This window comes from Sciurus carolinensis, chromosome 17 (assembly GCF_902686445.1).
Source record: "Sciurus carolinensis chromosome 17, mSciCar1.2, whole genome shotgun sequence".
Lineage (NCBI taxonomy): Eukaryota > Metazoa > Chordata > Mammalia > Rodentia > Sciuridae > Sciurus > Sciurus carolinensis.
The window spans coordinates 5,989,782-6,017,760 of record NC_062229.1 but is presented as its reverse complement, the minus strand read 5'-3'; the positions used below and the strand labels follow the sequence as shown (position 1 = coordinate 6,017,760).

General features: G+C 39.2%; 1 protein-coding gene across 1 annotated transcript; it reads left to right on the top strand.

Annotated features, from left to right (window-relative positions):
- Positions 1–26,654: 26,654 nt before the first annotated feature.
- LOC124968408 (olfactory receptor 7G2-like) lies at positions 26,655–27,584 on the top strand. The gene has a single exon (XM_047530772.1). The coding sequence runs from the start codon at positions 26,655–26,657 to the stop codon at positions 27,582–27,584; it is 930 nt and encodes a 309-aa protein (XP_047386728.1).
- Positions 27,585–27,979: the final 395 nt, after the last annotated feature.

Here is a 27,979-nt window from a genome sequence, read left to right as displayed (position 1 = left end):
GGGAATGAACATGACCATTACATATAGTTATAATGCACCAAGAAAAATTACTAAAACAAGAATTAGTGGGTGAAGAAAACAATGAGTAGGAGGCCTGACAGGAAGAATCGTTTAAATATTACAAGGGCGCTGGCTTCACAGCTGGGTAGCTGGTGGGCCTGGATATAGGAACACAGTGGCCTCAGCTGCCTGCCAGCAGGGCTGTCCGCCTCAGGGAGCACTTCCACTAGAGGGAGGGCAGAGTCTGCCATCCTGGTGCCTGAGTCAGCTCCCCCATGTCCCTGCCACACCCTGAAGGAACTCCTTTCCCTGGGGTGAGGATGACCTGCAGCGGCTGTAAGAGAACCCCCAGGCGTGGAGGGAAAGAGAGCAGCTACCAGGCCAGTCCCCCCAGGGGGCCTGGAGTTTGCTGCTTCAGTGACTCCTCCACTGTCCATCCCTCGTGTGGTTTGTCCTTGTGGAGTCCCTGGGAAGGCGTCCTGACTTTGTGATGGCCCTGGCATGGGAGATGAGTGGGACTGAGTGAGAGGGAGTGACAGGGCAGGGAAGGGCACCCCCCATGAACTCCAATCAGCTCACCATTCAGAACTAACATGCGCTGTGTGGAAGACATTTGCCCTCTGTGTTTGGGGGCAGGTAAACTGAGGAACCTCGCAGGAACAGGGCAAGGGAAAGTAGGAGCCTTGTGGAACTCTCTGGCCAGAGCGGTTTAAGGGCAAGGGATAGTAAGAAAAAATGGGGTCGTAAATTTCAAAGACCCAAATGATTAAGGTTAAAAAAGATGTATTAAATGGTAATGACACGATGGTGAAGGAAACTGTTCAACAAAGAGAACAAAGTGAGGAAGAATTAAGTGGTAGTGACTTAGAAAGCAATTACTTAAATAATTTAGGAAAAACAAAGGAAAAAGATAAGGGAGAGACAAATCTTATTCAACCTTCTGCACCATCATGGGAGGATCCTCTGACTAAGGCTATTCAGGACCTTTCTAAGAACTTAGATGCCCTTGAATACAAAGAACCTCAAAATTCATGGAACTTGCCCATATTTGAGGATCAAAATAGACAGAAATACCATCAACCATTAAACTTTAAAACTATTAAAAACTTTAAAGAGGCAGTTATGACATATGGACCTCAGATGCCATTTACCTTAATTATGCTTGAGTCTTGGAGTAACTTAAATTTAACTCCTAATGATTGGAACAGTTGTGCAGAGCAGTGTTATCTGAAGGACAATATCTGATTTGGAGAGCTCAGAGGCAAGAAATATCTGTTGAAACTGCTCGCAGAAATGCAGCAGTGGGGTTTCCTGGTAGAAATGTTGATTTGCTAACAGGAGAAGGCCAATAAGCTCCAATAGATATACAAAATCAGTATGATCCTGTAGTCTATTCACAGGTATATATAGCAGCAAACAAGGCCTGGAAAACTATACAGGGAACCAGTGATCTCCAAGGCAGTCTGTCCAATGTTATACAGGGACCCAATGAACCATATGCAGAATTTGTGAATCACCTCTTACAGACGGCAAGTAGAGTTTTGGGAGAAATAGAGACAGCTATGCCTTTGGTTATCCAGCTAGCCGATGAAAATGCTAACAAATTTTGCCAAGAGGCTATCAGGCCCTGGAAAAATAAAAGGGATCTTTCTATCTATATAAAACTTTGTAAAGATATCAATGAGGCAGTGATTACAGGAAACATAATTGCTGCAGCTATGAGAGGTGCTTCTCCTTTAAACACCTCTGGAGGGGCTTGCCCTAAAGCCTGCTTCCCATGTGGACAGCCAGGCCATATCAAAAGGCAATGCCCTAATAAAAGACAAGAGATGACTGTAGTAAAATCTGTTACACCTCATGTCCCATGTTTTTGCCCAAAGTGCAGAAAAGGAAGCCATTACTAATAAGTATATATCACGCACAGATATTAAGGGGAATGCACTTCCTAGTAATTCAAAAAACGGAGCATGGGGCCCTTGGCCTCGGGGCCCACAAATGTACAGGGCTTTAGAAGGGAATGATATCAGATCACGAATTCAGATGATTCCTCAACACAATCCTTACTACCCATTGACTCCCTTATCAGAGGAACAAAATGAAGTGTAGGATTGGACCTCTGCTTCATCACCCGAATAGTATTAACACCTGAGATGGGGATTCAATTGATTCGTACTGGAATCCGAGGACACATCCCACCTGGCATTGTGGGGCTTCTCTTAGGGCAGAGTTCAACTACTAGAGCAAGGCTTCAAGTACTCCCTGGAGTTATAGATTCTGATTTTCACGGGGAAATTAAAATAATGCTTAGTTCCCCTCATGGTATTATTGCTGTTAATCCTGGCAACAGAATCACTCAATTACTCCTCCTTCCTAGTCTTCATGAATCATTTAGATGTTTACCACAAGACCGAAACAAAAGAGGTTTTGGCTCCACCGGTACAGGACCTATGGTTTGCTGGACTTAAGATTGTTCAAAGAGACCTATGTATAAACTCAAAGTACAGGGAATTGAATTAGAAGGACTACTTGATACAGGGGCTGATACTTCCATTATCAATTCTCAACATTGGCCAAAACAGTGGCCTTTACAAAGGACATTGTGTTCTCTAAAAGGTATTGGATATTCTAATAGCCCAAGACAGAGTGCAAAGATTTTGAAATGGGAAGATGATGAAGGACATCAGGGAATGTTTCAACCTTATGTTTTGTCCTGTTTGCCAGTTACCTTATGGGGAAGGGATGTATTACAGCAATTGGGAGTACGTCTTACCACTGAGTCTATAGGCTCAAGTGATGAAGGTTGGACGTTAATGTAAAACAAGGGTATATTCCAGGAAAATGATTAGGCAAAAATTTACAAGGAAACCTTGAACACATAAAGGACAGAAAAAGTCAGGCTCGGGCAGGGTTAGGATATTTTCCTTAGGGGCCACTGAATTTAATATATTGAAAATACCATGGCTTTCTAATAAAGCAGTTTGGGTCCCTCAGTGGCCTCTATCTGAAGAAAAATTACAGGCAGTAATTACAATTAGTAATTATTAGTAATTACAATTAATTACAATTAGTATTAGTAACAATTAGTACAAGAACAATTGGAAGCAGGACATATAGAGCTTTCCACTTCCCCCTGGAATTCACCGATATTTATCATTAAAAAGAAATCAGGGGAATGGAGACTTTTACATGACCTCAGAGAGATTAATAAAACTATGCAAATTATGGGTCCTACTCAGCCTGGACTTCCTAACCCTATAGCCATTCCCAAGAATTTTCACCTGATAGCTATTGACATAAAGGATTGCTTCCTCTCTATTCCTCTACATCCTGAAGATGCTCCCAGATTTGCTTTTACAGTTCCTTCTATTAATCATGAAGGACCAGATCAAAGATATCATTGGAAAGTTTTGCCTCAAGGCATGGCAAACAGCCCAACTATATGTCAGGTTTTTGTAGACCAAGTTTTAGAACCCATAAGAAAAAAGTATCCAAAACTCATCTGTCTCCATTATATGGATGACATTCTATTAGCTCATCCTGATCATCAGAATCTCCTTGAGATATTTGGGGATATGGCTATCAGCCTAAGACAACATGGGTTAATCATAGCAGAAGAAAAAGTACAAACTAGATCCCCTATCTTGTATCTAGGACGCTTTCATCAAACCTCAAAAAATCCAGCTCAGTAAAGATCAGTTAACCACTTTAAATGATTTCCAAAAACTACTGGGAGATATTAATTGGCTTAGGCCAACTTTGGGCCTCTCCACAGGAGAGTTAAAGCCTTTATCCATGGGATCCTGATCCATCTTCTCTAAGATTTTTAACTAATGAAGCTAGAGAAGCTTTAAGCAGAGTAGAAAGGGCTATTGAGTGTGCCCACTGTGATAGAGTTAATTTCTTAAAACCACTTCTGTTTGTAGTAATTCCTTCTCAATATACACCCACAGGTGTTTTCTGGCAAGAGGGAACTTTGATGTGAATACATTTGTCTGTCTCTTCAAAAAATGTAATTGAACCCTATACTTCTATGGTAGCACAGCTCATTCTTCAAGGACTTAAATCTGCAATTAGAGTATTTGGAATTCATCCTACTAGTATTATCACTCCTTACTCAGCCCAACAAGTTGAATATTTAAGCGCTAATGATAATGATTGGGCTGTAGCTAAATGTTCTACTTTTGCAAATTTTGATAATCATATTCCTAAATCTCCCTTATTATCCTTTTGTTTAAAACCATCCTGTTATATTTCAATTCAAGTAATTCAAGTCTCCTAGACCCTGCTTTGGACATGAGTCTGGAGTCTCCCACCGTTCCATTCCATGGAAGCTGTCAGGAGAACTCATGCATAAGATGGTGGACCCCAATCCCCTGGGGCTCCTCCTGCCTGTTCATCATCACTGAGATGTGTTCTGGGGGGGCTTTGAAAACCCCTCAGTGCAGCTGTCCTGCAACTGGCCTTCCACTTTCTGTGCATGGTGGCAGCCACCATTTTCCTCTTGAGCATAAATCTTCTCGTTGCAAACAGGGTGTGTGTGACAACACCATCCATCATTGCCTTGCACCTTGTGGAGGCAGAAGGGAGATGTGACACTCAGATCCACCTCGCTTTCTGTTATCTCCCCCAGATCTTCATCCAGATGAGCTTGGTGTCATCTCTGGTAGCTGACTGAGGATCCTGGGGAGGAAGTGTAGACCCAGGAGATGACATCCCTCACAACCTGTCCTCCTTTCTAAAACTACAAACTATTTTAAGTTGTAAGAACAGCAGAAAGAGTGTGATAATAATTTTCCAGGTCATCACAGTGGTGCTCACCAATAATCCCAGTGGGTTGGAAGATTGAGGCAGGAAGATTGCACATTCAAATCCAGCCTCAGCAACCTAGCAAGACCCGGAGCAACTCACAGAGGGCTTATGTCGAAATAAAAGTACAAAAAAGGGTGGGGATGTGATTCTGTGGTTAGCACCCCAGGTTCAATCCTCAGTACCAAAACATAATAATAATAGTTTTGCAAATAGCACCATTCACCCTGTTCCAGAATTACAAGCATCCATGTAGTGCGGGAATAGCTTCAAGTCCTGCTTCCTGCACAAGCAACACAGGTGCAGAAGGAGCCCTCACACACCCATTCCTCTTCTTCCCTTCTCAGAGGCAGGATCAGGGAATGTTTCCCAATGCCTGAGTTCACGTCACCACAGATTCATTTGTACACAAATGGAGGAAGGATAGCACCATCATATTATTTAAATAAAAATGGAGAAATGAATTATGCTATAATAATACAGTTCATCACTGTGGTAATTAAAAACAGCTAAATAGAAATGAAGGTAAACATGAATTAAATCTATGTTACATAGAAAGTTCCAATAAAATGGGATGCACAGTATAATCCCGTTTATACGCAGCTTCTTTTTAAAATGGAAAAAGCAATTATTTAAGAAGAATAATACCAAAAACCATAAATCTAAAGGGTATTTATATTTTTCACATTAGTGTCCTGATACTCTCTGCTGTGTCTCTCAGAGGAGGGAGATCCATGTTCTACAGGGACATTCCTGTGAGACACCCAGTGCTACGTTATCTTCTATGTCTTTGTCTCCTGAGCACCAAGAGATTGATTGATGAAATCTAAAGCATCATTTCTGGATCTTATGCTTTTATCTTCTTCTTACATTCAGTTGTGTTTTTTGTTGGTGATTGTTTATTTCATTCTAAGTCATATGCCACCCAACACCTAAGGGAAAGATCCTCTGTAAGACCCAGAGTAATCTCGTGAGTTTATTATAATATTTCAGTTTGTTTGAAGGTGTGGAATAGTTCTGAAAGAAAAGAGTCACGTTGGTTAATTATGTTCTCAGCACTTGGGCCCAAGTAACTGCTTAATTTTCACTGAGCTGAATAAGTCAGTTCATGTGAGGGCACAGGAGGAAAGGGTGGAAGGAAATAGAAGCAGATCAAGAATGTTGGCATTCACTTGTAGTTATGATACAGAAGAGATACTAAAAATTAAAATCAAAATTAAGGTCTGAGAAATGTTAATACACTGAGGAGGAGATATCCTTGATTGTTTGCATTTTTATAATGTCTTAGATAAATTTGCTGTTCTATTATGTTTGTTTGTATACAGGTAAGCTAAGTTTTCACATGTAAAATTCAGTTATGTTTCCTGATCTAATAAAATGGTTATAAACACATAAAATGGAAGATGGGTGTTTATTTTGAAGCTCAATGTGTTTATACTAGGTACATAAAATGGAGGTGAGCAGAAAGAATGCAGAGAACTGGGTGAGGTAAACCTGGCCTCCCGAGTCTGGAGACCAGCCACCCTGATTTCCTCTGCTCTACAGATTTGGTCTTTAAGGACATGCACTCCTGGAATCAGAAGGATGTAACATTTCTGGTATAAGGAGGAACTGTGGGTATTGAGCCCTGAGAGACACAGAGACTGGAGGTGTCAGCTAGTGAAAGCCTCACTCAGAAGCCCAGGAAACCAGGAAGCAGCAGCTGTGCCTTCAACCAGAGATGGTTCTTCCTGAGCTGAGTCCAGAGTCAGAGTGTGTCCTCCACCCTGAGACACGTTTCTGCCTCCACATCCAGGTGAGGCGCTGGGTCGTTCCCTGGGAAGCCAGCCAGGGAGCTCAAAGTTCCTTGGTTAAGGCTTTGGACACAGGGCAGGGGCTCTCCTCCAGTTTCCTCCCAGGGAAGGAGTGAGGGAAGTGAAGGCAGAAGATGAGGAGAAGCAGATCCCTGGACTCTGCTGCCGGACTCCACTTCCTGACACATTCTCTTCAAATTTTTTTTTATATTTATTTTTATTGTGAACCAATGGGATACATGTTGCTTTCTGTTTGTACATGGAGTAAGAGCATACTATTTGCATATTCATACATTTACATAGAGTAATGATGTCTGATTCATTCCGTTATTTTTTCCTTCCCCCAAAATCCTACCACCACCCCTCTCACCTCTCTTTTCCCTCTGTACACTCCATCCTTCCTCCATTCTTGCCCCCCTCCTACGCCCCATTACGTTTCATTATACGCTTATCAGTGAGATCATTTGCCTTTTGGATTTTTGAGATTGGCTTATCTCACTTAACATGATATTCTCCAATTTCATCCATTTGCCTTCAAATGCCATAATTTTATTGTTCTTTATAGCTGAGTAATATTCCATTGTGTATATATATATATATATATATATATATATATATATATATATATACCACACTTTCTTTCTCGACTCATCAATTGAAGGGCATCTAGGTTGGTTCCACAGTCTGGCTATTGTGAATTGAGCATCTATGAACTTTGATGTGGCTATATCTCTGTAGTATGCTGATTTTAAGTCCTTTGGGTATAGGCCAAGGAGTGGGATAGCTGGGTCAAATGGTAGGTTCATTTCAAGTTTTCTAAGGAATCTCCACACTGCTTTCCAGAATGGCTGCACTAATTTGCAGCCCCAACAGCAATGTATGAGTATACCATTTTCCCCAAATTTTCTCCAACACCTATTGTTGCTTGTATTCTTGATAATAGCCATTCTAATTGGTATGAAATGGAATCTTAGTGTAGTTATTTTTTTTTGCATTTCTCTTATTACAATTATGGTGAACATTTTTCATATGTTTGTTGATTGCTTGTAGATCTTCTTCTGTAAAGTGTCTGTTCATATCCTTAGTCCATTTGTTGATTGGGTATTTGTATTCTTTGTGTAGAGTTATTTGAGTTCTTTATATATTCTGAAAATTAGCACTCTTATCTGAAGTATGAAGGGCAAAGATATTCTCCCACTCGGTAGGCTCTCTCATCGCATTGCTGATAGTTTCCGTTGCTGAGAGAAAGCTATTTAGTTTGAATCTATCCCACTTATTGATTCTTGCTTTTATTTCTTGTGCTATGGGATTTCTGTTAAGGAAGTCTAATCCTAAGCCAACAAGGTGAAGATTTGGACCTACTTTTTCTTCTATAAGACGCAGGGTCTCTGGTCTGATTCCAAGGTTCCTGATGCATTGTGACTTGATTTTTGCGCAGGTTGAGAGATAGGGGTTTAGTTTCATTCTGTTGCAAATGAATTTCCAGTTTTCCCAGCACCATTTATTGAAGAGGCTATTTTTCTTCATTGCATATTTTTGGCACCTTTGTCTAGTATGAGAAAATTGTATTTATTTGGGTTTGTGTTCGTGTCCTCTATTCTGTACCATTGATCTATCTGTCTATTTTGGTGACAATACCATGTTTTTTTTGTTACTATTGCTTTGTAGTATAGTTGAAGTTCTGATATTACGATACTCCCTGTTTCATTCTTCCTGCTAAGGATTGCTTTAGCTATTCTGGGCTTCTTATTCTTCCAGATGAATTTCAAGATTACTTGCTCTATTTCTGTAAGATACGTCATTGGGAATTTAATTGGAATTGCATTGAATCTGTATAGCACTTTTGGATGTATGGCCATTTTGACAATATTAATTCTAGCTATCCAAGAACATGGGAGATCTTTCCATCTTCTAAGGTCTTCCTCAATTTCTTTCTTCAATGTTTTGTAGTTTTCATTGTAGAGATCTTTTACCTCTTTGGTTAGATTGATTCCTAAGTATTTTATTTTTTTTTGAGGCTATTGTATTTTATTTTGAGGAGTTGTTTTCCTCATTTTCCATTCTGCTGTTTCGTCGCTTGTGTATAAAAATGCTTTAGAATTATATGCGTTGATTTTATAGCATGCTATTTTGCTGAATTCATTGATGAGGTCTAGAAGTTTTCTGGAGAAGGTTTTTGGATACTCTAAATATAGAATCATGTCATCCACAACTAGTGACATCTTAAGTTCCTCTTTTCCTATTCATATCCCTTTAATTTCTTTAGTGTGCCTAATTGCTCTGGCTAGAGTTTCGAGGACAATGTTGAATAGAAGTGGTGAAAGAGGACATCCCTGTTCCTGTTATAAAGGGAATGGTTTCAGTTTTTCTCCATTAAGAATGATGTTGGCCATGGACTTAGCATAAATAAACTTTACAATGTTCAGGTATGTTCCTACTATCCCGTTTTTTTCTAGTGTTTTCAGCATGAAGGGGTGTTGTATTTTGTCAAATGCTTTTTCTGCATCAATTGAAATAATCATATGATTCTTATCCTTAAGTCTATTGACATGATGGATTACGTTTATTGATTTACGAATGTTGATCCATCCTTGCATTCCAGGGATGAACCCCACTTGATAGTGGTGCACAATTTTCTGAATATGGTTTTGGATACGGTTTGCCAATATTTTGTTAAGATTCTTTGCATGTGTATTCATCAAGGATATTGGTCTAAAATTTTCTTTCCTTGATGTGTCTTTTCCTGGTCTGGGTATGAGGGTGATATTAGCTTCATAAAATGAGTTCTGTAGGGTAACCTCCTTTTCTACTTCCTGGAATACATGAGAAGTATTGGAATGAGTTCTTCTTTGAAGGACTTGTAGAACTCGGCTGAGAATCTGTCCCGTCCTGGGCTTTCCTCGGATGGTAGATTTTTAATGGCTTCTTCTATTTCATTGCTTGATATTGATCTATTTAAATTATGTATGTCCTCCTGGTTCAGTTTGGGAGGAGCATATGTCTCCAGAAATTTGTCAATATGTTCAGTAGTTTCTATTTTGTTGGAATACAGCTTTTCAAAGTAGCTTCTCGTTATGTTCTGTATCTCAGTGTGTCTGTCCTGATATTTCCTTTTTCATCATGTATTTTAGTAATTTGAGTCTTCTCTGTCCTTCTCTTTGTTAGTGTGGCTAAGTGTTTGTCTATTTTGTTTACATTCTCAACGAACCTGCTTTTTGTTTTGTCGATTTTTGTATTGTTTCTTTTGTTTCATTTTCATTGATTTTAGCTCTGATTTTAATTATTTCCTGTCTTCTACGAATTTTGCTGTTATTCTGTTCCTATTTTTCTAGGGCTTTGAGCTGTAATGTTAGGTCATTTAGTTGTTGACTTTTCATTCTTTTCTGCAATGTGCTCCATGCAATGAATTTTCCTCTTAGTACCGCTTTCATAGAGCCCCAGAGATTTTGATATGTTGTATCGTCATTCTCATTGACCTCTAAGAATTTTTTAATCTCCTTCCAGATGGTTTCTGTGATCCATGCTTCATTCAAAAGCATATTATTTAGTCTCCAGGTGTTGGAGCAATTTCTCTTTTTTATTTTGGCATTGATTTCTACTCTCAGTCCATTATGATCTGATAGATCACAAGGCAGTATCTCTATTATTTTGCATTTCCTAAGGGCTACTTTGTAGCATAACATATGGTCTATTTTTGAGATGGTTCCATGTGCTGCTGAGAAGGAAGTGAATCTGCTTGTTGATGGAAGGAATATTCTATATATGCCTATTAAGTCTAGGTTATTGATTATGTTGTTGAGTTCTATGATTTCTTTGGCTGGATTTTGTTTGGAAGATCTATCTAGTGGTGACAGTAGTGCATTAAAGTCACCCAGAATTATTGTGTTGTGGCCTATGTGATTCCTGAAATTGAGAAGAATTGTTTGATATACAGGGATGCACCATTGTTTGGGGCATAAATATTTACTATCGTTATGTCTTCCTGATTTATGGATCCCTGAAGCAGTATGAAATGTCCTTCTTTATCCCTTCTGACTAACTTCTTCACATTTTTGACAACTTTCAACTATTTTTTGTAATGCTGGACATTACATAATGCTGGGCTGTCTCTATATAGCTTCAGCGATCATTTTTCTTCTAAATAGAAATCTAGTGCTTCTCAATCATGGAGGCTCCTTTAAAATATTTTGATATTCTGTTGAGTTCGGTGAGTTTTCATCAGGGTAGTAGCTTTCTGGGGATGCTATAATTAAACACCACACAATGGGTGAATTAATAACAGAAATTAATTTTTAACATGTGTTTTGGCATATATAGCTTGTTATCCCAGCAGCTTGAGAGACTGAGTATGGAATCACAAGTTCAAGCCATCCTCAGCATCTTAGTGAGGCCCTAAGCAACTTAGTGAAACCGTGTCTCTAAGGAAAATATAAAAACTGCTGGGGATGTGGCTCAGTGGTTCAGCATGTTTGTTCAATCCCTGGGACCAAAAAGAAAACATTGGTTTCTCACCATCAGGAGGCTGGTGTTTGAATGGTCAGGGTCCCAACAGGGTTGTTCCCCTGGCGGTCTCTGCTCACCTTGTAGCTGGCTGTCTTTTCCCAGTGTCATGTCATGGTCCTCACTCTGTGGGTGTCTGTGTCCCAATCTCATCTTTTATATGTTCCCCAGTCATATTGGAGTAACTCATTCGAGTGAGTGTATTCTACCTTACTAACCTCTTCACAGAACCAGCTCCAAAGGCAGTCCCGTTCTGAGGCAGTGAGAGTTAAGATTTTATTGTATGTGTTTCAATGGGGACAGTGTCTAGCCTGTAACTCTTAGTCCTTCCCTTATGTCCTTTGCTGGTTCTTAATTTAGGATTCCTCATATTCCTATAGGGGTTTTGAGTCTCCGGGTGGGAGGTGGACATGCAGAAGGACTCACCTGGCAGCTTCCCAGTCCCTTTGCTTTGCTTTTAGAAGGACCTGCAGAAGCTACAATTAGTGTAGTCAATAGTAACAGTGGTAACACAGGAGCTCCTAAATCCTCTTTAAGAAATCGGAAATGTTGACATTTTGCTATGTTTCTTTCAGATCTTTTCAGATGAAGTAATAAAATGTGGAGCTTATAGAAGGCACCACCTCGGTTTCCACTCCATTCTTCTCCTTTCCATCCCAGCATCTGCCACGTGGATTGTGCCAGTTCCCTCATACATGTCTCAATTTGTACATGTACTCACAAATAAAGTATCCCTATTTTGTATATGTAGCTAAATGAATGCAAATTTCAGGGAAGAGTTTGTGTGCTGAAATGACCTTTGGGAATCTTGATTATATACAAATAGAAGGAAAGAAAGAAGCATCCATGATACAAGTATTCATTTGGCCCGGACACAGGATCACATATATAGCAATAAAAACGAAAGAAATGATACATAAATTAGAAACCTGGTTCACAAAATCATAAATTTCTAGAGTAGGAAAAAATTATATGGACAAATTCTAATACTGCAATAATTAAAATATCTTTGTAACCTACACATGCATATAAATATTCATTGTGTACTATGCATGTGTGACTTAAATTATAGTGAATCAAGAAGGGCTAGCACCCATCACTCAATAATGAACTGAGAATTGTTTAGCAATGATAATTTTGAACTCTCCAGAGGCAGCCACAGAGATAGGTCCTGACAACCAACACAGCAGCCAAACACACCGAGTCTTTGCAAATTATTGAGTGTACTTGATGTGTCCATGACATGTAATCCTGGGTCCATGGGGTGGACAGGTCCATGAATTAGCTCATCTGTAATTGATGATCTTTCTGATGCTTATGAGCATACAATGTTGGAGACTATGGACCTAGAATATGGATATGCTAAGTTTACTCTTCTCTACTTTCTTTTCTGTACAAGGCATGGAACAATTCTAAAGGAAAATCAATATCTTATACTTTGGTATAATCTCATCACTTGGTATGTATGAAAAATGTTTGGTGTCCAAGAAAGGGAATCGAAGTTAGTGGAAGCTAAGAGAGAAGAAATGAAGGGAGAAAGTAAGCAAGGAATGCATTTTAATATTCTCCTTAGTGCAAGTCGCATGGAGAAGAGTTTTTTTTTTTTTAAAGCACTGGGTTCTAATGTTTAGAGTTATTAGATTCATTTAGATTGATTGTTAAAATACATTTTGCAGTTCCTCATACCCAGAGCTGATCATCATCAACAGCTAGCTCTATAGCAGTACCAAGAATTATCATAACTACCAAGTTCCAGTGTTATAGCTTTGTTGCTTCTCAAGAAAATCCTGATTTCATAAAATTTCTACCCCATCTTTCCTAGAATATTCACCAGCAACATGGAATCCACAAACCAAACAGCTGTCTCAGAATTCCTTCTACAGTGATTCACAGACAACCCAGCTCTGCAGCCCCTTGTCTTCAGCATGTTCCTGTCCACGTACCTGGTTACCATCCTGGGAAACCTGCTCCTCATAATGGCTATTAGTTCAGACTCCCACCCCCACAAGCTCATGTATTTCTTTCTCTGCAGTCTCTCCTTCAATGACATCTGTATAAGCACAACCATATTCCCCAAGATGCTGGTGAATAACCTGAGACAGGATCAAAGCATCACCTACACAGGCTGTCTCACCCAGGTTGGCTTGGTAGTAGTTTCTGCATATTGGGAAAATTTTCTGCTTGCAGTGATGGCCTATGACTGCTTTGTGGCCATTTGTCACCCCCTGAGGTACACAGTCATCACAAAGCCCTGCCTCTGCGTCCTGCTGGTTCTGATCTCCCTGTTTGTTAGTATTGTGCATTCCCTCCTCTACACTCCACACTGCGCTGTCTTTTGGCACAGAGCTGGAGATCCCCCAATTCTTCTGTGAACTTGCTCATGTAATTGAGCTCTCCTGTTCTGACACCTTCACTGATAACCTCATAATACTTATTGCAGTGTGTGTATTTCCTGGTGTTTCTCTTTCTGGAACCATTTTCCCTTACGTTCTCATTATGTCCTCTGTCTTCAGAATGCCCTCATCAGAAGGAATGCATAAAGCCTTTTCCACCTGTGGGTCTCACCTGTCTGTTGTCTCCTTGCTCTATGGCTCAGGTGCGGGTATGTACATTAGCTCTGTGGTGACTGATTCATCCAGACAGACAGCAGTGGCTTCAGTGATGTACTCTGTGGTCCCCCAAATGCTGAACTCTTTTTCTATAGCCTGCCGAATAGGGACATTAAGGAAACCTTGAAGAATCTCATGATTAGAACAGTTTCTCTCTAGTGATATCACTGCTTGAATTCGGTTTTCTAGAATGAGACAAAGTGAAAGGATTCCTTGTGGGCCATAATACCTGACATTTCCATTGCTGCTTTTTTTCTAAAATGGTGAAACTATAATAATGTCCATGTGTATATAACATCGCTTCAAACCTGACTTTACTTTTTCTCTAGCTCTGTACTAATTACACTCGATTTTAATTCTCTAAACACAATTTTTTCCTTGAGTTTCATAGAGGAAGAGACTGTGAGATTGATTCCTGCTTTGGGAAATTTTGTTCTGGCACACTTTTTTAGAAAAAGGCAAGTAGGTGAAGTTGAGCACGTGGAAAACATTTAATCATCATTGGGTTCTTGGATAAGGTGCAGATATCTCCTGGTCCTAGGCTTGTGAGGTCATACTAGCTAAGTGCATTTCTGCTGGAACTTCATGTTGGTCTTTGGTTTTGCACAGTTCTGTGATGTTTCACAAATGATAAAATCTCTAAACTTCACCTTATTGCTTTGGTTTGGGGTTCTCTTTTAGTAATCAGTTATGGAAAAATCTCAGAAAGTAGCATTGTATCCTGACAAACTAATGGGTATGAAACATAGCAATTCATTTCCATTTCTCTTTTGATGAAGTTCAGAGTCCCTTTACATAGAAGGGGTCATGTTTCTCTCTTATGAAAAGTTATGTGTGGGCCATTTGCCTGCCTCTCCCATCCATCGCCTGCCTTACACATATCCATCTCCCAATGCACAAGGATCACCTCCCGATCATCCGACAACAGTCAGCAAACTGACCACCAACAGCCAGGGGAGCACCGGCTGCCTACTGCTGCCTGGAAGGTCACTGTTACAGCACCTGCAGGACCTCCAGTTGACCACATCCACACCCCGAGTTGCAGCTCCCCATTTGCCAACACATTTGGAAGTCAGAGCGGCCACATGGATAATCCTGGAAGTCATACCTCTGATCTTTAGGTGGGCAAAACCCATCCTGAGACGCCTGCAGGAGACTAGAAGCTCAATATCAGGTACCTCTCCTGCATCAGGCTACTAAAGACTGGGAGGTTTTATTACTATATGACTGTTATGCTGTAGATTTTCTTTTTTCTCCTTATTGAAAAATTTTAAGTTCTTATTTCTTTACTTTTCTTGCTCTCTTTTCCTTTTGTTTACCTGTTCCTCAGAGTCTCTTTCTCCCTTTTTTGCATGCTAACATCCAATTTCTTTTGATTACACTCTCACCCTTTCTATTATCTAGAACTTCTGTATATTCTTTTCTTATCCCGTTAACAGCCACATTCTACATCCCTCTGCATCTTCTTTGTCCTCCATTAGAAATGGCAGACCTTATTGCAAATCTGTTTGTTTTACTGAAGATAATATTTGAACTCATTCTGTTTATTATGACAATTTTGTTATTGTCCTCATAGGGGCTATTTGGTCTAGGATTGCATAGTGTCTGAAATGGGTCCTGCTCATACTGATCTCACATTAAAGAAAAGGTTTTGGAAACCTATAGGGCCACTATAAGACTATAGGTTGAAATCTGCAATATCCCAGATCTGCACTGCTAGAGGGGAAGATACGTGAACAACATGAAAAAACAAGGGAAGAAAATGATCAAACAAATCTAGATTCTATATTAATAGAATCCAATGACAGTATGGTAGAAGAAATGTCAGAAAAGGACTTCAGATTATACATGATTAAGATGATTCGTGAAGCAAAGCATGAGATAAGAGAGCAAATGAAGGCAATGAATGATAATACCAATAAGCTGACAGAGCACTTGCAGGAAGCAAAAGATCATATCAACAAATAGATAAAGATTCTCAAAAAACAAACAAACAAACAGAAATCCTTAAAATGAAGGAAACAATAAACCACATAAAAAACTCAATGGAAAGCATCACCAAAGACTAGACCACTTGGAAGACAGAACCTCAGACAATGAAGACAAATATTTAATCTTGAAAATAAAGTTGCCCAAACAGAGAAGAAGACAAGAAATCATGAAAATAATCTCCAATAACTATGAGACATCATGAAAAGACCAAATTATGAATTATAGAGATTGAGGAAGGCACAGAGATACAAACTAAAGGAATGAACAACCTATTCTATTAAATAATATCATAAAATTTCCCAAACCTGAAGAAGGAAATGGAAAATCAAATACAAGAGGCTTACAAAACACCAAATGCACAAAATCACAAGGTACACACCAAGGCACATTATAATGGAAATGCCTAACATTCAAAATAAAGATAAGATTTTGAAGGCCTTGAGAGAAAAGCATCTTACTACATATAGGGGGAGACCAATATGGATATCAGCCTACTTTGCAACCAAGATTCTAAAGGGCAGAGGGCCTGGAACAACCTATTTCAGACTCTGAAAGAACATGGTTGCAAACCAAGAATCCTTTTCCCAGCAAAATTAACATTCAGATTTAAAGATGAAATAAAATCTTTCCATGATAAACAAAAGTTAAAAGAATTTACAAATAGAAAGCCTACGTACGCTACAGAATGTTCTCAAAATAATATTCCATGAGGAGGAAATGAAAAACAACAACGGAGGTCAGCAAAGGGAGGAACTACCTTAGAGTAAAACCACTCAAAGGAGAAACCGAGCCAAGTTAAAAATCAAAAATAAGCCCAAATGACTGGGAATACGAATCATATCTCAATAATAACCCTGAACGTTAATGGCCTAAACTCATCAATCAAAAGACATAGAATGGCAGAAATGATTAAACAGAAAGACCCAACAATATGCTGCCTGCAGGAGACTCATCTCATAGAAAAGGACATCCACAGACTAAAGGTGAAAGGATGGGAGAAATCCTACCATGCACATGGACTCAGTAAAAATGCAGGGAGTTTCCCTCCTTATATCAGATAAAGTGAACTTCAAGTCAAAGTTAGTCAGAAGGGATAAAGAAGGACATTTCATACTGATTAAGGGAAACATAAATCAGGAAGACATAACGATAGTAAATATTTATGCCCCAAACAATGGTGCATCCCTGTACATCAAACAAATCCTTCTCAATTTCAGGAATCACATAGGCCACAACACAATAATTCTGGGTGACTTCAACACAACACTGTCACCACTATATAGATCTTCCAACAAAAACCAACCAAAGAAACCATAGAACTCAATAACACAATCAATAGCCTAGACTTAATAGACATATATAGAATATTCCTTCCATCAAGAAGCGGACTCACTTTCTTCGCAGCAGCACATGGAATCATCTCGAAAACAGACCATATGTTATGCCACAAAGCAGCCCTTAGGAAATGCAAAAAAATACAGATACAGTCTTGTGTTCTATCCAATCATAATGAACTGAGAGTAGAAATCAATGCCAAAATAAAAAAGAGAAATTACTCCAACACCTGGAGACTAAATAATATGCTATTGAATGAAACATGGATAACAGAAAACATCAGGGAGGAGACAACAAAATTATTAGAGGTCAATGAGAATGACACTACAACATATCAAAATCTCTGGGACACCATGAAAGAAAGGAGTATTAAGAGGAAAATTCATTGCATGGAGCGCATTACAGAAAAGAATGAAAAGTCAACAACCTAAAAGTTCAGCTCAAAACCCTAAGAAAAGAGGAACAGAATAACAGCAAAAGTAGTAGAAGAAAGGAAATAATTAAAATTAGAGCTGAAATCAATGAAATTGAAACAAAAGAAACAATTCAAAAAATTGACAAAACAAAAAGTTGGTTCTTTCAAAAAGTAAACAAAAAAGACAAACCCTTAGCCACACTAACAAAAAGAAGGAGAGAGAAGCCTAAAATTACTAAAATTTGTGTTGAAAAAGGAAATATCACAAGAGACACCACTGAGATACAGAACATAATGAGAAGCTACTTTGAAAAGCTGTATTCCAACAAAATAGAAACTACTGAACATATTGACAAATTTCTAGAGACATATGCTCCTCCCAAACTGAACCAGGAGGACATACATAATTTAAACAGATCAATATCAAGCAATGAAATAGAAGAAGCCATTAAAAAACAACCATCCAAGAAAAGCCCAGGGACCAGATGGATTCTCAGCCGTGTTCTACAAGACCTTCAAAGAAGAATTCACTCTGATACTTCTCATGTATTCCAGGAAATAGAAAAGGAGGATACCCTACCAAACTCATTCTATGAAGCTAATATCACCCTCATACACAGACCAGGCAAGGACACATCAAGGAAAGAAAATTTTAGACCAATATCCTTAATGAATATAGATGCAAAGATCCTTAACATAATATTGGCAAACTGTATCCAAAAACATATTAAGAAAATCGTGCACCACGATCAAGTGAGATTCATCCCTGGAATGCAAGGATGGTTTAACATCCATAAATCAATAAACATAATCCATCATATCAATAGTCTTAAAGATAAGAATCATATGGTTATTTCAATTGACACAGAAAAAGCGTTCAACAAAATACAACACCCCTTCATGCTGAAAACACTAGGAAAAATAGGGATAGTAGGAACATACCTGAACATTGTAAAGGCTATTTATGCTAAGCCCATGGCCAACATTATTCTAAATGGAGAAAAACTGAAACCATTCCCTTTAAAAACAGGAACAAGACAGGGATGTCCTCTTTCACCACTTCTATTCAACATTGTCCTCGAAACTCTAGCCAGAGCAATTAGGCACACTAAAGAAATTAAAGGGATATGAATAGGAAAAGAGGAACTTAAGATGTCACTAGTTGTGGATGACATGATTCTATATTTAGAGTATCCAAAAACCTTCTCCAGAAAACTTCTAGACCTCATCAATGAATTCAGCAAAATAGCATGCTATAAAATCAACGCATATAATTCTAAAGCATTTTTATACACAAGCGACAAAACAGCTGAAAGGAAATGAGGAAAACAATTCCATTTGCAATAGCCTCCAAAAAAAATAACCAAATAGGTAAAAGATTTCTACAATGAAAACTAAAAAACATTGAAGAATGAAATTAAGGAAGACCTTAGAAGATGGAAAGATCTCCCATGTTCTTGGATAGTTAGAATTAATATTGTCAAAATGCCCATACATTCAAAAGTGCTATACAGATTCAATGCAATTCCAATTAAAATCCCAATGATGTACCTTACAGAAAGAGAGCAAGCAATCATGAAATTCATCTGGAAGAATGAGAATCCCAGAATAACTAAAGCAATCCTTAGCAGGAAGAATGAAACAGGGGTATCACAATAACAGAATTTCAACTATACAACAAAGCAATTGTAACATAAAAGGCATGGTATTGTCACCAAAATAGACAGATAGATCAATGGTACAGAATAGAGGACGTCGACACAAACCCAAATAAACACAATTTTCTCATACTAGACAAAGGTGCCAAAAATATGCAATGGAGAAAAGATAGCCTCTTCAACAAATGGTGCTGGGAAACCTGGAAAACCATATGCAACAGAATGAAATTAAACCCCTCTCTCTCAACCTGCACAAAAATCAACTCACAGTGGATCAAGACCTCGGAATCAGACCAGAGAACCTGCATCTTATAGAAGAAAAAGTAGGTCCACATCTTCACCTTGTTGGCTTAGGATCAGTCTTCCTTAACAGAAATCCCAAAGCACATGAAATAAAAGCAAGAATCAATAACTGGGATAGATTCAAACTAAATAGCTTTCTCTCAGCAAAGGAAACTATCAGAAATGCAAAGAGAGAGACTTCAGAGTGGGAGAATATTTTCGCCCTTCATACTTCAGATAGAACGCTAATTTTCAGAATATATGAAGAACTCAAAAAACTCTACTCCAAGAATACAAATAACACAATCAACAAATGGGCTAAGGATATGAACAGACGCTTCACAGAAGAAGATCTACAAGCAATCAACAAACATATGAAAAAAATGTTTAACATCTTTAGTAATAAGAGAAATTCAAATCAAAACTACACTGAGATTCCATCTCACCCCAATTAGAATGGCAATTATCCAGAATACAAACAACAACAGGTGTTGGAGAGGATGTGGGGGAAAAGGTTCACTCATACATTGCTGGTGGGGCTGCAAGTTAGTGCAGCCACTCTGGAAAGCAGTGTGGAGATTCCTTAGAAAAATTGGAATGGACCCACCATTTGACCTAGCTATCCCACTCCTTGGCCTATACCCAAAGGATTTACAATCAGCATACTACAGAGATACAACCACATCAATGTTCATAACTGCTCAATTTGCAATAACCAGATTGTGGAACCAATCTAGATGTCCATCAATTGATGAATGGATAATGAAACTGTGGTATACATATAAAATGGAATATTACTCAGCTATAAAGAATAATAAAATTATGGCATTTGCAGGCAAATGGATGAAATTGGAGAATAGCATGCTAAGTGAGATCAGCCAATCTCAAAAAATCAAAGGACAAATGATCTTGCTGATAAGGGGAAGATGACACATAATGGGGAGTGGGGGAGAAGAAAGGAGGAAGGAGGGACTGTATAGAGGGGAAAAAGAGGTGGGCGGGGTGTTGGGAGGGGACAAAATAAGAGAATGAATCAAACACCATTACTCTATGTAAATGTATGATTACACAAATGGTATGCTGTTACTGCATGTACCAACAGAAACAACATATATCTCATTTGTTTACAATAAAAATAAATTTAAAAAATAGAAAAGATATGTGTGTATTATATTGCCACTGAACTTCTTATCCATCTTAAAATTAATTACTCATGTTTTTTTATAATTGTAATTGTAGTTGTTTTATTTGTATTTATTGAAAGTTTATTTTTCGTGTACATGTCTCTTTTTGCATTTGTGTAGTACATGTCTACAAATGCTTACATTTATTTCAAGTTCCCAATTACAGTCTACATTCACTACTTAGTTTGCCACTCGGAATTAATTTTAATTCTGTTTGTGATGTTAATAATACCATGCATACCATCAATCCAGCCAGGAAGCCAGCACAGGTTTGGCTCCATTGCTTCTGGGTGGCTTTTCTGAAACTTTCAGCCCTTTTAAGTCCATGTACCTGAGTCCAGGCAGTGTCTACCATCTGTTCACCCACACTCCCCTAACCTTGAAGCAACACTTTGCCTTTAGGCACCTAAGTTCTTCTAGTACTTTTAGCCTTTATTGCCTGAACATGGTAATTTCTTCCTAATGGACATAAATCTGTTGAACTCCTTGGTTTCAACCCAAGCACCCTTTATTTTACAGTTAATTTTGTGGTATGGAGGAAAATGTATTTTGCTTTATAAAAGGAACTTGTACATTTGTTTTATCATGCATTTGCTGTCAATGGGGACAAGACAGTGTAGGCTGACATAGTAATGCCATTTTCACTCAATTGTGAGATTTTATATATATATAAAACACTATTGAATAACAAATTTCTTACAGAATGATTTATCATGCAGTGAAATATATCTATAAATGTTATATAATACAGAATTCACTTCAGATAAAAATTTTAACTAAGTACTAGTGCGCAGTACTGCCTTCACTTATTACTTATGATGGAAATCTCATTATGTGGACATGGAGGAAGGAAAGAAGTAGCATACACCTTCCTGCTCAGTGTTGTCATAATTTCTCATAACTACATTGAAAATCTAGTCATAAGTTAAACCCATGATCTCCAATGTGAAGAACATCTTTTTTCTGAAACAATTGTGTTGAAATTTGAAAAGGTGGTGATGAAACTCTAAACAGGGACAATGCACATATCTCTATTGATCACTGTCAGGACTGACTACAGATAGTCCATTAGAGTCTGCTGCACTAAATACACAGAATGAAGATAAATTCTCAGGGAACATTCAGAAACTTATACGGAGAAATTCCTCTGAGTGTTGGCATTTTTATAACCTTCGCTGTATTTGTAAATACATTTGCATACCCGCATACAAGACTATGCTGGTTTTTCTCAAGATAGCTTCAGGCTTTAGATATGCCATTGCTTGAATCTAAAACTGATCTCTGAAATCAGTGAGAGAAGGGGGACATGTGTGTGTGGGAGGGACGAGAAATGGAAGCCAATAGACAGGTGCCAAGAGGTAGATGAGTACCCTGGCTTGGCAAAGCAAGGGATCAGCCATCCTAACTTTCCCTTCTAGATTACTGGTCATGAAGGATTTGCATTTCCTTAGGATCCAAATAACAGTAACAACATTTGCCTGACAAGGAGCTTTGGAAATTGAGGCCCCAGGGACACAGGAACTACAGATACTCTGTGCATGACCAGTCAGAAAACAAACAATAGCTGAGTGTCCCTCAGAGATTATGTCTGTGACACAGAGCTCAGCGCTGCTCTGTCCCTTTGCCTTTGAGAGGACAGATCTTCTGTGTCCACCCAGCATTCACGGGAGATGACAGACATCTTCACACAATGACACCAGCCAGGAAACCCAAGGTCTCTTAGACTAGACTTTGGAGATGAGACACGAGTCCACTATAGTTTCATCCTGGTGAAGTTGTGAGGAAAAGCCACGTAGAAGGTGCTGGAACCTGAGTCCCCATAGGGCCCTTTCCCAGCTGCCATCATTGATACAGCTTCTTTGGCTCCATCAAGAAATTCCTCAGTGAAACTCTGATTCAGCTAGTCTCCTCCCTCTGTATAAGGGCAGCAAACTTTTTGTTCTTAAGCAAGAATTCTGCCTCTCTCAAACAGAATTACAATTGTGGTGGCAGAGGGGACAGGTGTCGGTTGCCTACCATTTTCTCTCCTCCCATCCGTCCCTGCAGGACTTTGATGTCCTCTCTGTGTGCTGGCGATGAGGGACCTGGCGGAAGGATGCACAGGTCAGGCTGACCCAGCAGGCTTCCTTCTTTGTCTTAACAGTTCCTCTTTATGAAAACACAGAATATTTTGAATTAAAACTACACTACACAGACTATAAAAAACAATAATGATCACTTACTCTTTCCCAATTTAACCACTTTGAGGTTCTACTATCTCAGCTCCATGTATCTTTATACTATATATGTACATTTTTTGAAGGTACGATTACACATTTCCCCTCCCTCCTCTCCTTCATTTCTCTGATGTCAGATCAACCTGATGGATTTCCCTGTACAAGGTTTCCTATAGTATATGTATCTATTTGTGTATGAAGTCTATAAAGGGGAAATGGCAAACACCATTAATATCAATCAGATAGAAAACGGATACATTCACAGCATTGTGTAACAGTCTTTGGTAGTTAACAATAATGAAATAAAGAAAACCATCAAAATAAAATACACATTAAGTAAAAAAATCTACAATAAAATAAAGTGAACAGATGATCGTGTTCATTTGTAGTTTATACATGAAGTATGCAATTACATTAAAGCATAATACCAAAGCCCATGAAGGTCAAGGTGAAATCATGTACACCAAGGTAAAGCCTAGGTTCTGCTGTGGAGAGGCAAGAATCAAATGGTTTAAAAAAAAAAAAGGCTTCAGATATGCATCTATTATTGATTTCAACAGCAATACTTAAAGTGAGGATGATGATGTTGTAAATATTTGGTGGGTACCCAGCCAGTCCATCTTATTTTCTGTTCTTTTCTATGCCTGAACAACCCATAATAGGCACAGAGTACTCAAGCAGGTTTGCTAAATACTTAAAAAACTTCTCAGAAATATCATTTTTGTAATTTACTTGGTTTCTTCTGTAGATTTTCAACACTTGCAGAGAAGTCTATGCTGAATTTTTTCACAAGACATCCACTGCCCCCTTATAATCTGCAGTTATAATCCTACAGTCCTTTTCTCTTTCTCTCCCATTTCTGTTTGCTCAAATGACCACTTGTCTCCTAGGCAGGACACACAAATTCCCAACAGAAGAGGTCACCATGAGGTCACCAGGTGTCCAGCACAGTGCTGGCTGATTTGGTCTGTCCTTTTCTCATCATTGGAACAACCCCATCAAGTTTTATTATAGTGATGAGGATGGTGTGGTCATCGACACAGTGGAAGGAAGCTGGTGACAGGGCACCTGCCCTTGAAGTGAGTATTGAGATTCCATTCCTTCCCTTTCCCTGATTTCATGTACTGGCTGACATGAGTGAACCTCTGCTATGCTCTCTCTCCATGATGTACCATTGTCACTGGCTGAAAGTAACGGGCCAAGTCAGCATTAAACAACACCTCTGAAGCCATCAGACAAAATAAACCTCTCAGGTATGTGTTCCAGCAACAGAAAGCTAACTACCACAGTACTTCAGATAATATTTTAAAGTGTATTATTTATGCCCATGTATACAGGATATATCTTCATGTTTAAAATTGAAGCAATCATCCTAACTACTTTAGATAAAAAGTGGCAGCTTCATTTAGAACTTGAAAAGAGCACCGAAATTTCCAAAAGTGTAGTAGATTAGTGAGCAAGACCCAGGCAAAGCAACTGGGCAGAAAAAGTGGTACAAACGTGGCCTCTGGGGTCAGAAATCAGCCACCCTGAATCCCTCACTTCTGCAGAGTTGGTCTTCAAGGATGTGCCCTCTTGGGATCCAAATGTCAGTACAATAGCTGGTCTAATGAGGAGCTCTGGGTATTGAGCCCCAAGGACACCGAGACTACAGAAGTCAGCCTGGGACCACCTCACTCAGCAGCCCTGCCCCAGCCAGGAAGCTGCACCTCAACTCCTCCCAGAGACAAGCCTTCCTGAGTAGGATCTACTGACCCATGACATCTGCCTGCAATTCCTGAAGATGCACCTTCTGTCTTCAATATCCAGCTGAGATCCTGAACAACAATCTTCTTGAATCCAGCTAGGTAAATATGGTCCCATATTTAATGCTTTGCATGTGTCATTTATCTATTGAATTCATTTTTAATTGAGTTCTATTATTCTGATGTTTTAAAATATGCCTCACAAAAAATTAAAGTTGCCTGCCTATTTTTCAACATGACCATCATTCCCAGTGGTCATTGCAGCAAAAGAATCACCACCCAGGTATTTTCATTTATTTCACTCGGAAGGTTCTCTTTCTTTCATCTTTCCTCAATTGCCCTGACACATCCTTTTCTATCAAGGAATAAATAGCGCTACCTGTGATAATCCATGAGAGTAAAACAAGATTCAAATCTTTGGGTCCCACAGGCCAGCACTGTAACTGGTGTCTTTGTTTTATACATTTCTCAACATGAAACATCCCCAAAATTCTTTCCAGGTTCCTAGAAGTGTAACTCAATAAAATCCATACAGATTCAAAGTGTTCAATCTGCTGGTGGGATCTATGTATACATTACCAAATGAAAACCCCAATCATGTTAGTTAAAATATTAATCATGTAGCTCCAACTATAGAAATACTACATTCAGGCTACTCTTGAATTGAATATTTGTTCCAATTTCAAAGCATGTGGTGGAACCTGGATCAAATTAAGAGTGCTTGACACCAATATCCGACTGAGAGGTAAATTCTGTCATAGCATCTTCTGTCTCTCCCTGTGACAAAGAACACTGTACTACAGGGACACACCTAGCAGGACCCTGACTGTCTTGTATGTGTTTCTTCTAAGTTTACATTTTATGAAGATGAGGAAAATGTTTCTATTTTCATGTTTTCTTAGATGTCTACATATTTCATTATTTTCCCCTGATTTTGCCAAATATTTTCCTTTAAAAATCAGTAATGCCACCTGCCATCTTAAGGGAAGAACTCCTGAGGATGAGAGAGAATGTCACATGCAGAGTCGCAAGCTTCCCTCAGAATCCATTGCTCTACAGGAGGACTTGATCTCCATAGGCAGGTCTGTTCATCTTCAAGCATGGAAGAAGACCTTTGGAGTTTTCTCAGGTCCACCGTAATGGATGCCGTCCATCTGCTACAAGAAGTTACATGAGTAGGGATGAAGCCATTTTTAGAATATAGTTAAGACACATGAGTGCTTGAGACTGAGTCTTGCTGTGCTGGGCATGCTGGCTTCCAAGCTGCAGGCCTCCTGCCCTATCCTGCCACGTAGCCTGGATCACAAGCAGCTGGCACTGAAGCTGGCTGAGAGGGACCCACTTTGAAGGTCAGGGAAAGACGAGAAACTTTAGTCATAAAGAAAATATTACTGTTACAAAAGTGTATTATGTGATCTGAGAGATCATTTAACAGTGCTAGTTCTGTACTATCCAAATGTATTGAGAGAGCTTGGTTCACAGTGAAGTCAGCACTCAGAAAATGGGAGGTCAAACCCAGTCTGGTCAAAGCACTCACTGCAGACCTCACATCCATGACATCACCTCATCGTACCTAGGTGTCCTCATGAGTAAATGGAAGTGATCATAGGAACTAACACATTGGCAATTTCAAAAGACTTCCTGGTGATTCTGAAGCAATGTTAGCTTAAGGAATCTTTGCATTAGACAAAGATTTCAAAACTGCATTCATGACATTTTTAAAGGCAGGAAGATTCTGACTTAATAGCATGCCTGTGAGCTTGTTTCTATCTAAGAATTCAGAATAGCAAATGAAACATAGCACATGAAAAATATTTTATTTAAAGAGAGTAGAGGCAAAATTGGTGTAATTGAAGAACTGAGGAAGAAAGTAACAGAGAAAAAGTCTGAACAATCACTGGATTCTACTACCAGCCACAGAAAACGTTTGGTGTATAATGAACAGGTTCTCAACACTCAGCATACATAAGGGTATTTGGAGGGCTTGCTGAAGCACAGACTGCTGGTACATCACCCAGAGTTTCTCTTCATTTCTGTCATTAATGCAAATGAGATTGCAACTATTGAAATATTTTTTTATCTTTTGATCCCCAACATTTCCATCAGATTCTTCAACACCATGGAAATAAGAAACCAAACAGAATTCCTCCTTCTGCGACTGACAGCGGACCCAGCACTGCAGCCCCTCATCTTTAGCCTGTTCCTGTCCATTTACCTGGTCACCATCCTGGGAAACCTGCTCATCATCCTGGCTGTCAGCTCTGACTCCCACCTCCACACCCCCATGTACTTCTTCCTCTGCAGTCTCTCCTTGAATGACATCTGCTTCAGTACAAGCACAATCCCAAAGATGCTGCTAAATATCCAAACACAGGACCAGAGCATCGCTTACACAGGCTGCCTCTCCCAGGTCTGCTTTGTCATAATTTTTGCTGTCTTGGAAAATTTTCTCCTTGCAATTATGGCCTATGACCGCTATGTGGCCATATGTCACCCCCTGAGTTATACAACCATCATGAACCTCTGCCTTTGTGTCCTTCTGGTCCTGACATCTCTGTCCATAAGCACTGTTGATGCCCTGTTTGACACTCTGATGATACTAAGGCTGTCCTTCTGCACAGACCTGGAGATCCCCACCTTCTTCTGTGAACTACCTCAGCTCATCAAACTGGCCTGCTCTGATACACACTTTGAAAACATCTTGATATATGTTGAAACTTGCATATTTGGTGGTCTTCCTCTCTCTGGAATCATTTTCTCTTATATTCACATTGTGTGCTCTATCTCAAGAATTCCGACATCAGAAGGGAAGCATAAAGCCTTTTCCACCTGTGGGTCTCACCTGTTTGTTGTCTCCTTGTTCTATGGGACAGCTTTTGCTGTGTACATTAGCTCTGCAGTGACTGACTCCTCATGGAGGACTGTAGTGGCCTCAGTGATGTACACTGTGGTCCCTCCAATGCTGAATCCCTTCATCTACAGCCTGAGGAACAGGGACGTGAAGGAGGCCTTGAGGAAACTCATCAGTCGGCTAACTTCACTTTTATGATTAATCATTTGCTTGTATTTAGATTTCTAGAGTAAGCTGAAGTGACAGGATTCCTAGGAACCATGAATTCCTGATACTCTGGCCCAATCTTCATATAAACTTGTGAAACAATGTAATGATAAGGTACATTTTAAGGTGACTTGAAACCCAGTTTTGCATTTTGTGTAGCTCTTTGGTTTGGACCCAAGATTTCCATTGCAAAACAAGTCCCTTCCTGGAGATTCACAGAAGTAGAACCTGTACGAGGGATATAGGTTTTAGGAAATTTTGTTCTGGTACACACTTAGAAAAGCTGGTGATGGATGAAAGGTCCAGGAAAATACTTAAGCAAATCTGTGGTGATTTAAGCCATGAGAATTTCATCTTTATGGTAGTCTTACTGATATACTTGCAGA